This window comes from Dama dama, chromosome 10 (assembly GCF_033118175.1).
Source record: "Dama dama isolate Ldn47 chromosome 10, ASM3311817v1, whole genome shotgun sequence".
Classification (NCBI taxonomy): domain Eukaryota; kingdom Metazoa; phylum Chordata; class Mammalia; order Artiodactyla; family Cervidae; genus Dama; species Dama dama.
The window spans coordinates 34,255,346-34,266,228 of NC_083690.1; the positions used below are offsets into that span (position 1 = coordinate 34,255,346).

At 48.0% G+C, this 10,883-nt stretch overlaps 1 protein-coding gene across 2 annotated transcripts; it reads left to right on the forward strand.

Annotated features, from left to right (window-relative positions):
- Positions 1 to 126: 126 nt before the first annotated feature.
- TBL2 (transducin beta like 2) lies at positions 127 to 7,918 on the forward strand. Of its 2 annotated transcripts, XM_061153433.1 has the most exons (7): positions 127 to 333; positions 1,824 to 1,954; positions 2,216 to 2,400; positions 2,882 to 3,033; positions 3,352 to 3,478; positions 4,542 to 4,694; positions 4,933 to 7,918. In XM_061153433.1, the coding sequence occupies exons 1-7, from the start codon at positions 204 to 206 to the stop codon at positions 5,393 to 5,395; spliced, it is 1,341 nt and encodes a 446-aa protein (XP_061009416.1). In that variant the 5' UTR covers positions 127 to 203; the 3' UTR covers positions 5,396 to 7,918. The 2 variants fall into 2 exon arrangements, with proteins under 2 accessions (XP_061009416.1, XP_061009417.1); XM_061153434.1 differs by lacking the exons at positions 127 to 333; positions 1,824 to 1,954 and having other exon boundaries at positions 2,241 to 2,377.
- Positions 7,919 to 10,883: the final 2,965 nt, after the last annotated feature.

Genomic DNA, 10,883 nt, shown 5'->3' on the forward strand with positions numbered 1-10,883 from the left:
CCCTTCCGGGGGCCCAACGATCATGGCCCCGCCCCTGGAGACTCAACGACTACCAGGCCACGCCCCTCGGGCTTGACAGCGACCAGGCCACGCCCCTCGGGACGCACCAACGGCCGGGCCCCGCCCCGCGTGCGTGCGCGTCCCCGCGGAGACGGGCAGGCGTCCGCCAGGCCAGAGGCTGAGGTGGCAGTGCCCCTGCCGACATGGAGCTCCCGCAGATGCCGGAGCTAATGGGCCTGTCGCTGTTGCTAGGGCTGCTGGCCCTCGTGGCGACGGCGGCGGTAGCGCGGGGGTGGCTGCGCGCGGAGGAGGAGACGAACGGCCGGTCCGCCGGTGAGTGTGGCGGGGACGGTTAGGGGCGACCCGCGAGACCTCGCTCCCCGGCCTCCTCGGGGGTCCGACCCACCGTTCCGGCCTGTGGGCTGTCAATGACCCGCTCTCCCCGCCTCATTTTCTCCTCTATGACACGAGTTTCGCTTCCCGAGAGTAGGGGCCGCCTTGCCCGGCCCGTCGCGTCCCTTTGGGACTATCTGTTAGAACCTGGGTCCTGCGCGGCTGTGCGCTTTCTCCGTGGCCGAAACCAAGCCGCCTTCCCTCGGAGCACAGCTGAGAGGCCGCTCGGAAACTCTCCCGCGCGCTCCTTGTTCGTTATTTTATGAAAACGGGGAGGAAGGGACAGAGACATCCATTATGAACGCTCTGGTCTACCGACAACAGCATTTATTGAATACTTACTATCTCCTGTAGGCTTTGGGGTCTTTGGGGAGTCCAATGTCGGGTAAAGAACATCTGAAAATGTAAGTGAAAAATATAGTGTCGTGGGTTTCATAGAGAAGTATTAGAGTACTAGTACTAGTACTCCCACGGGTGGGAGTGGTCAGCCCCGCTTTTGTCGGTGGCGGGCGGGGGTCAAGTAAAGAACGCTGAAGGTGGGGTCTTCAAGGATCTGTGTAATGGTTTGCCAGGACGGCCAAGAGAAGGAGAATGCTCCTGGCAATAGCAACGTGCACGAAGCCGAGGAGTCCTGAAACAGCGTTTGGTTTGACTGTGATGTGAGAGGAGAGGAGTGGGCTTGTTAGACAAGGCTGAAGAGGCAAGCAGAGGGCAGATTTGCCTTTGTAACAGTAGCCTCCGGAGTTTTCTTCCTGTAAGAATTGAGCATCTGTAGCGATCTGACACATGCCCGCTTTGCACCTGTCCTGATTCTCAATTAAATTAGCTATTTTATACAAAAATGACTGGCACCCTTTTCAGCACAGGGAACATGCTCAACACATGTTGACTACCTCTCATTGCTGGGTTCTCTCTGGGATTCCCTCTAAGCCTTTTTTAGTGCTTGTTTTGGGTACTATGCTTGTCATTTTGTATATATTATCTCACCCAATTCTCAACTTTTCTTTTAGAAAAGCCAAGGCCCAGAGCAGTTAAGTAACTTAACCTGAGACCAGCGTCAGCAGCTTCTGTAGTGCACATTGTCCCTCACTTAGAAAGGTCTGGTTAAGAATCTGCTCTCCACTGACCTTTCTGTGAACCCACTGAGCCCGCCTGCCCAGAGAGGGCGCCTTCTCTAATGTGCAGTGAGGTGCTATGTAGTTATGTTACAGACACTAATAGCAAGCAGCCTCCCCAGGATCACTCAGTGATACATAGTCCACACCCAGGTCTGATTCCAAAGCTTCTGTATTTTCCCCCTGTATCCCTCTCTCTTCTCGAGGACAGGGTCATCTCTTGTGCCTCTCCACTCAATGCCCGGCCAGTCATTGTTGGTCACTGAGTGCTCACTGAGCCAGTAAATGGATGGTTGACCTGGCCCTTCCTTATAGGCCAAAAAGCAAACGGATGCCCACCTGACAAGTCCTTGAAATCCAAGAAGCAGAAACCGCAACAGCGGATTCGCAAGGAGAAGCCTCAGCAACACAACTTCACCCACCGCCTTCTGGCTGCAGCATTGAAGGTACACGGGTACCCAGGCACCGCACGTATATATAAAGACTCACGGCCCCGCAGACTTCTCCTTTGTAGGATTCTGTGCATGTTACAGACTCCTCTGCCTCTGACCCAGATCAGGGGGGACGCCCTGTCCCATATCTTCTCCTGACATCCCATCAGCAGCTTGCCGTTGATCTAAGCAACAGGGCCCCTGAGTCATGGTTGCACGGGTTTCCACATTTGCCCAGGGGGTTCCCATTCATACTTGCTGCTGCCCTTGCCCTAGAGCCACAGTGGGAACATAACTTGCATGGACTTCAGCAGCAATGGCAAGTACCTGGCTACCTGTGCAGATGACCGTACCGTCCGCATCTGGAGCACAAAGGACTTCCTGCAGCGGGAGCACCGCAGCATGAGAGCCAACGTGGAGCTGGACCATGCCATCCTGGTGCGCTTCAGCCCTGACTGCAGGTGGGACAGGATGGAGCCCCAGGTGTGCCTGCAGAAGCCCTGACCCAGGCCTCGGTCCTTCCCATGCCTGGTTTGGGATAGTGAGGGGGCGACCCAGGGTCTTCCTTGTGGTGGCAGAAGGGAACATCCAGACAGCTTGAACACTGAGGCCCCCTGGAGGGTTATGCAGCTACCTAACAAGGAAGTAGAGTGGGGAAAATCTGTTCCTATTTGGGAAGTACCAAAGCCGACTGATTTCCAGATTAGTCTTGGAAGCTCTCATGGTTTTCTAAACCTAGAGAGAAGCTAAAGGAGCCAGAACTATGAGAGTCCTAACCTTCTAAGGAGTTTTACGAGACTCTGAATTAAGGGTTGTGAGGCTGGACTCTTAGGTCCTGAAAGGAGATCTTGATTTTCCTTAAAGCCTATCTATCATAGGACCTCACACAGACAGGTCTCCATGTCTGAAGGAGTGAGAGACTTGTCTACTCCCTGTTTGTAGAGCATTCATTGTCTGGCTGGCCAATGGAGACACCCTCCGTATCTTCAAGATGATGAAACGAGACGATGGGGGCTATACTTTCACAGCCACCCCGGAGGATTTTCCTAAAAAGCACAAGGCACCCATTGTCAACATTGGCATCGCTGACACAGGTGAGAGGCATTCAGAGGATGGAGCTTGCCCCAGGCAAGAGGAAATGGACTGTTATATTCACTGAAGGAGTGAATGCAGCCTGAGAGGTATGCTCAGCTCTGGTGACCAAAGGGACCTTGTCTGGACTTCCCTGGAGTCCTGGGAGCCACAGCAAGTCCCCAGGAGAGGCAGATAATCACCATAGTCTTCAGTCATATCCTTATCTGTGGCGACCCTTGGTGCGGGAGGGGAGCATGATATGAAGGGCAGCAGAGGCCTTCATAAGTCAGTTAATCGGGTCATTTTCCTCAGCTCATGTTACACCCCCTCACCCCCAGGGAAGTTCATCATGACTGCTTCCAGTGACACGACCATCCTCATTTGGAATCTGAAAGGCCAGGTGCTGTCCACCATCAACACCAACCACATGAACAATACATATGCTGCTATATCCCCTTGTAGCAGGTAAGGAAGAGGGGACTCTGGCATCGGATGTGGGCTGAGGTTGGAGCTGGGGGCTAGGGTGGAGAGAGAGTAGAGAGCCAACTTCGAGTAGCAGAAGGAGCAGGCATGTGAAATCAGGACACCTAGATTCAAGTCCTTAGCTTCTGCTTCCTCATTTAAAGAATATAAAGGGTTGGGGCGGGGGTCCTATGTATCTTATAGCTGTGAGGATGAACTGAGGTCATGTATAAAAGCACTTTTATTTTTTTTTATTTTTATATAGTATGTAAATATTTATATACTATTTATGCTCATAAATAGTACATAAATACTATTTATGGTTTCTAGAAAACATGCGCTTTTTAATAGCAAATGTCTTAGCATGACACCAAACCTATTAAATAGTTCAGATATCTTTAGTTTCTTTGTGAAAGGAAATCTATATTCACTAATGCTACAGTAGTTCGTTTTATTTGGTAATTATCTATTCCGTAGACTTTCAGCATTTAACGTAATTTAGCAAAATGCTAAAATTTCAAATTACCAAAATGTGGAGAGCATTTTGGATAGACATTCCCAAAACATAATTAGTCCAAAAGAGTTTACCTAAAGACTTTTATTTAATTTACCTCTATTTACTTAAAAGTTTCATCATATCAAGTTATTTTCTTGCCAGCAAATTTTACAACAGATTTAAGGTCTTGTTTGATTTCTAGTAAATCAGTACAATAAAAATATTATCCATTATGTTAATGATTCTAAAGAGATATATATTATTAATTCAGCAAACTTAAGCTAACTTTAATACCAGCTATTGATTCAATATTGAGTATTTCCCAGCTGTTACCAACAAATTTGGCTTCACCTCTTGGTGGGTGTCAAGCCATAAAATCAAGTCAAAGACTGGGAGAAAAAAGGATTTATTACTTGCAGCAAGTAAAGAGAACACTGCCTAAAAGCACTTTTAAAAGACAGTGTTATTTAGATACATGATTATGAACCCTCTCAGGAAAGGGGTTTAGTGGCTCTGCAGAAAAAACTGCCCTTAAAATTAAGTTTTAAAGGAACCTGGGTTGTCTGGCAGGTTTGTAGCCTCATGTGGCTTCACCCCAGATGTAAAAGTTTGGGAAGTCTGCTTTGGGAAGAAAGGGGACTTCCAGGAGGTTGTTCGAGCATTTGAACTGAAGGGCCACTCTGCAGCCGTGCACTTCTTCGCTTTCTCCAATGACTCCCGGAGGTGAGCGAATCCTCTCTGATTTCTTACCAGTTTCTTACCAAGACTCCCAGCCCCTCTTGTCAACCAGGGGCCTCAAGCCATTCTCTGCAGCAGCTGTGCGGTGGGTGGGTTTTCCGGCCCTCAGCAGGAAGTAGACATAGCAGTGGAATTGGCTTCCCAGCTAGCGTTCCCAAGTGCTGTCCCAGCGCCCTCCCGTCCAGGGTGTGTGAGGCTAGAGCCCTGACTTTCCATGCTGCAGGATGGCCTCTGTCTCCAAGGACGGCACGTGGAAACTGTGGGACACAGACGTGGAATACAAGAAGCAGCAGGACCCCTACTTGCTGAGGACAGGCCGCTTTGAAGAAGCGAGCACCGTGCCGTGCCGCCTGGCGCTCTCCCCTGATGCCCAGGTCTTGGCCTTGGCCAGTGGCAGCAGTATTCATCTCTACAACACCCGGCGGGGTGAGAAGGAGGAGTGCTTCGAGCAGGTCCACGGGGAGTGTATCAGTGACTTGTCCTTTGACATCACTGGCCGGCTTCTGGCCTCCTGTGGGGACCGGGCAGTGCGGCTCTTCCACAACACGCCTGGCTACCGGGCAGTGGTGGAAGAAATGCAGGCCCTCCTGAAGCGAGCCTCCAATGAAAGCACCCGCCAGAGGCTTCAACAGCAGCTGACGCAGGCCCAGGAGGCCCTGAAGAACCTGGGGGCCTTGAAGAAATGACTCTGGGAGGAGGGACAGTAGGAAGGATCTGACCTGCTGCTGCCTCCACTGCTGCCCTTTCCCTGATACTCCCCAGCTGGAAGCCTTTTGAAAGGAGTGTCCTGATTTTCCTAATGGCAGCTTCTCTCTCCTTGTCCCCATTGAAACTATTCCGGCCTACTCAGATCTCTCTCCTTGCTGGTGGTGACTCCTGGCCTACTTGACGACCTCCCAGGCTAATGACCAAGGTGCTTTTCTTTTTCCTGGGCCCAAGGGTGGAGTCTGTTTTCACCAAGCACTGAGGAGACTGGTAATTAGAAGAGAGAGAGCACTTGGTCTTTGACCTTGGGGCAACACACCCTGCTATCCAAAGGAGCTTGTAATTATGGAGGCAAAACCCAGGGAAGACAGTGCTAACCAGCAGTCTTGCAGGGGTGGTGGGAGACTGAGATTCCTTCCTATTTCAGAACTGGGGAGTGGCTCAGGGAAAGGCTGATCTTAACCCAGGCAAAGCGCCTAACTTCATCCAGAAGTAATTACGGGATTTCATTCTGTGCCTCAGTTTTCTTATTTGTCAAATGGAGAGTAATTATCTTTTGACCTCCTTCCTAGATTTGGAAGAAAAGTGGAAAAGAGTCATAAACTGTTATCTGTTGTCCAATATCATTTATTAACTACTGAGTAAACCTGGGACTCAAATAGGGCAGTTTGAATCTCTTGGGAAAGCTAAGTTTCTGGGATTTGATTGATTGTACATTTCATGTCTGCTTCTGCTTTAAGTTGGGTGGAGGAATCACAGAATCCCAAGATAGGGCTCTTCTCTTCCAGGAGGTTATATCCTATTTGAGGAGAACTTCTTTTAAGTTCATCCAACATTTGAGTGCCTATTCTGTGCCCAGCATAGCATGGACACTGGAGATGAATATGAATAAGACATGATTTCTGCCATCAAAGATGGCTGGTGGAAGAGAGGTACACATGTCTGTGAAGTGTTTTTTGTTAGTTTACTCACAGCTGGAGAAGGCTATTGTAAAAGTCAAGGCAAGAGAGAGGACTGAATCAGGACAGAGGCAATGGCGTTGAAGGGGTAGATTGAATAGATTGGGTATTTAGAAGTTCACATTTTTGGACTTTGAGGACTGCTTAGATGGAAGAGGTAAGGGAAATGAGGAATCTAGGAAGACTTGAGCCTCAGCAAAATTTATCCAAAATAAATTCTTCCCTCTGCCTAAAACTTGGACCTCCCCTAATCACCCCCAACTCATATAAACATGTGAACAAATCATAGCCTTGGAGTTATCCTCAGTTACTCCCTTTTCTTCACTCCCTCTGCCCTACTGCACGACTGCCATCCACTCCAGCAGAAAATGCTTTGGGTTCCATGGCAGTAAATCCTGAATCTGCTACTTCTCTCCATCTCTTCTGATACCATCCTGGTCCTAGCCACTGTCACCTAAAGGGCCACGATAATGTAGCTTCCTCATTGGCCTTCCTGCTTCCTGGCTTGCCTTGTTAAGTCACTCTTGTACATAGCAGGTTGATCTCTGAAAAATATAAAGCAGATCACATCATTCCCAAGTTAAAACCCTCCCAAGACTCCCCATCACACACGGAATAAAATCCAAAATTCTCACCGTAGCGTACAAGGTCCTGTGTAATCCAGGTTCTTCCTCTTTCTGTGACCTTGTTACCACTCTCCCAGCCGTGCCATGCCTCCAACCAGGCCAAGTTATTTCCAGCTTCAGAGGGGACTTGTGCCTCTGTTCTTCCCTCTGCTTAGAAGCATTTTTCCCTTCTCTTGGCAGGCTTGCATTACTTAATGCTATCTGAAATTATCTTGTTTGGATATTTGTTGGCTTTAGGGGTGTCAGGTGGGTAATAGAAGTAGGTGAATTGGGCCACAGTTGTCTGGGTGAAAGACAGTAGGAAAAGGTGGGAACTGAAGTCACCTCTAGAGGGCCTGGGTCAGGGGCAGGGGTGGCTGCGACTTAATATTCAGGAATCCAGCAGAAGTTGCCTGTTTCAGAGAAGCCAGAAGTTGGCAATTTATTATAAAAAGGAAAACGTAAGCACTGTAGGAACCAAACAACGCTAATGGCAGGGTGCAGCCCAGCAGTCTCTCATTGGCTGCCTGGGGACTGTTCATGGAGCCACTGGAATGTGACAGGAGTCCTTGTCTGATTTGCTGTGTATCTCACACACAGTACCTGGAATAGAGTAAGCGCTCAATAAATGTTGAACTCGAACCAGGGCAGCTAACAGAAATTTCAGTACCCTCTGTGTATTGTGGTTTTGTGTTCCCAGTTAGCACTGTGGTTTGATGTTCCGGAGAACAGACTTAGGACTGATAATGCTGTGCACCTGGGTCCTGGTGACGCTGTGCTCTCTGACTGTCAGAAGAATGAGACTAAAACTCTTCGCACTTCTGCTTGGCTCTGGCTTTACTCTCATTGCTTATCCAGGAGGGGCAGTGATCACAGAATGTTGAGTTACTGAAGTCAGAAGTCTTTGGTTCCAGTTTCGGCTGGGCACTTATTGAACAGACACATCACTTCACTTCTCTGAGTTTGTTTCCTCATCTGTAAAATGGGAATAAATCCGGCCCTGCATGCCTTGCCAGGGTTATGAATTTCTAATAAAATGAATGAAAACACTAGAAGAGTCATTACAGAGATGTCCCGGGGACAGAAAACAGCTCCTCTCACTAAAGATGAGACTGCTTCCCTTGTCAGCCTGGCAAAAGTTACCTGGATATTCATGTAGCCCAGAGGCCACTATGTTTTTTTGATAAAAAATCCTTGTGTGTGAAGGCAGTGTTAATACTTTAATATTACTATTTCAATTTCTGTGGGTTTGAAAGTTTCCAGAATAACAATTTGGGGAAATTAAAAAATGGTGTATAGATTATTTTTATCAGTCATTAAAAATAAATACTTAAAGCACAAAAGTGCACATCTGAAGGTCTGTTGATAGTCTTCATCAATTTCAATTAAGGTAATAAAACTTATCTTTAAAAGATGTTCTATAATTGGAGATTATAGCAGGTAAGTAGGAAACACCTACTGTTGTGATGAATTATCAGTGATGACATGTGATATCATAGACCCAACAGTGCCCCAAATTGGCCACGTGTCTAGAAATTTAATAATTTGGGATTCATGTTCTCTACAAAATTCCAGAAATATGAGTCTTCCAGGTGAGCATGACTTGATTTCAGCACACAGCTCTTTGAAACTGAGGCCCACTGATAACACAGGTTGGCACTGCAGAATCAGCCACAGAAACTGAAAGCATGATTCATAAACACAAACCTAGGAACGCCTTGTGAGACTGTGACTGTATGAAGCTTTATTTCTTCAAGCTTCCATTTCTGATCCCAGAGTTCAGGGTAGTAGGAAAATGAGTGTGATCTCCAGTTGCTTTCTATTCAGTAGACATACCCAGTCTAAGTGTATTTGCATTTTCTTGTTCACATTGATAGTGGCTCACATTGAGTGCTAAGCCTTCAATCCCTACCATCTCACTATTGTTTCTGCCTCAGGAAACAACCCTATCTTAGGTGAACTACCCTATTTCTGGTGAACTACCACCTCCCCAAATCTTTATCTATACAATTTTATAGAGGATAAGCCTTGACCCTCCATGAAAGGTGAAAGTGTTAGTCACTCAGTCATGTCCAACTCTTTGCAACCCCATGGACTGCAGCACACCAGGCTCCTCTGTCCATGGAATTCTCTAGGCAAGAATGGTAGGCATATAACCAATCAGCAGACTCCTGGACTTTGCTGGACCTTAGAAAAAACTGAAAATGTGTTTAGTTTTCTGCTAGAATTGCTTAATAAGTAGAACGTAAAGTTGTTAACTGTGTAGTCCTGCCCAAGAATGAAGCCAACACAGGAAAGCAGCCAAAGAGACCGCAGGCTGAGGATGCTTCTTGTTTCAGCTGCTGGATCCAGACACCTGAGGTTGCCACCACTGGACAACCAAGTTACTAAGAGCCAAGAAAGTCCTGTGTATGACTGTCAATTTGAATTGGGATACTCTTGCAACTGAGAGAGCCTTGACATCAATATTATTAGGAAGTCTAATTGCCCAACACACATAACCTATAAAAGGCTTGCCTAGACCTTTGAGTTTAGACCTATCTAGGAACTCACAGTAAATACATTCACACAATAAAATACATTCCTTTAACCAATGTGTGTAAAGCCAGAGACAAGAATACAGATGGAGACCCACATGCTGTGCAAGTCTTACTATCTGTTATAAATTAAGGTGCGCTCCAATATGTGCTGTTCTCCTCCCTTGATACAGTGTCCTGGAAGGCCATGTTCAAATTTAGAATTCTCACTCAGGTCTGTGCCACATTGTGTTGTCAAAGGTGACCATCCCATGATCAAGGCCGCTCTCCTTTTCCCACCGGGTTCTTTTCCACACTGCAAGGGACACCCCAGCCCACACCTCATATGCCGTCATATCCCTGTGAGACAAACACCCGCCCCTTGGCCACCAACCACTCAGGCCTCAGGCTGTGCGCCAGGGCAGTGCCACCTCTTTAGGTGAGGTGGACCCAGGGGAGAGGCACATACAAGCCCTTGAAGCAGGCTTGCGTCTGTTTGGACAGGGAGTCCGGGGTCTGGTGAATGGGATGGTGACCGCTTGCACCAGGTGGTCACATCTCCCTGGTCTTGCAACTGTGCCTTGTAGGGAGGGCATGGCAGGGCAGGGCCAGGATGGGTCCCTCTGGACCCATCGTCTTGCCCACATCTGACACTGTTAACCATTCTGTTGACCACACTTCATCTTTTCCCTGCAATTTCAAGTTCACTAAGCTAAACTCTTCTCAACACATCAGACATGAAAAACAGTATTTTATTGTGAGTTCCTGGATGTTCAGCCAGGTATGTATCAGAATTTTTCTTTTTTTTTTTTAATGGTCACTCCATATGGCATGTGGGATCTTAGTTCCCCAACCAGTGATTGGACCCACACCCCCTGCATTGGAAACTCAGTCTTAACCACTGGACTGCCAGAGAAGTCCCAAGAGGAGACTTTTTTTTAAAGAGAAGTATGTCATCAGAGGGCATTTGTACAGGCTTCGGAGAATAGTTGGCAGTTGCTCATTTTGACCACTCTCTTACATAAAACATCAATGGGAGGTAGGTGGGGAATGTAGGGTCAGGTGGACAAACGTGAGTGGGAATCAGGAGGATCAGTGGGTCTTCAGAGCAGGGAAGGCCTGAGGAAGGTGGTGACTGGCAGGGTGGGCTGGAGGAGAGCAGGGCGCAGGAGGCTAACACTGCTGGGAGGAGCAGTGGGCTGTGGAGCAGGGAAGCTATAGATAAGAAACCTCAGGGTGCGGAGCTGGCCAGGACTTGGACAGGTTGAGAGAGAACAGAGTCATAACTGCTGGGTGCTGTGTGCCTAGACCAAGGGGCCCTAAGAAGAAAACTAGAGAATTCTAGAGAGCTGGCCTCTGTCACAACACTTAGCAAGCTCTGCCTTTGAA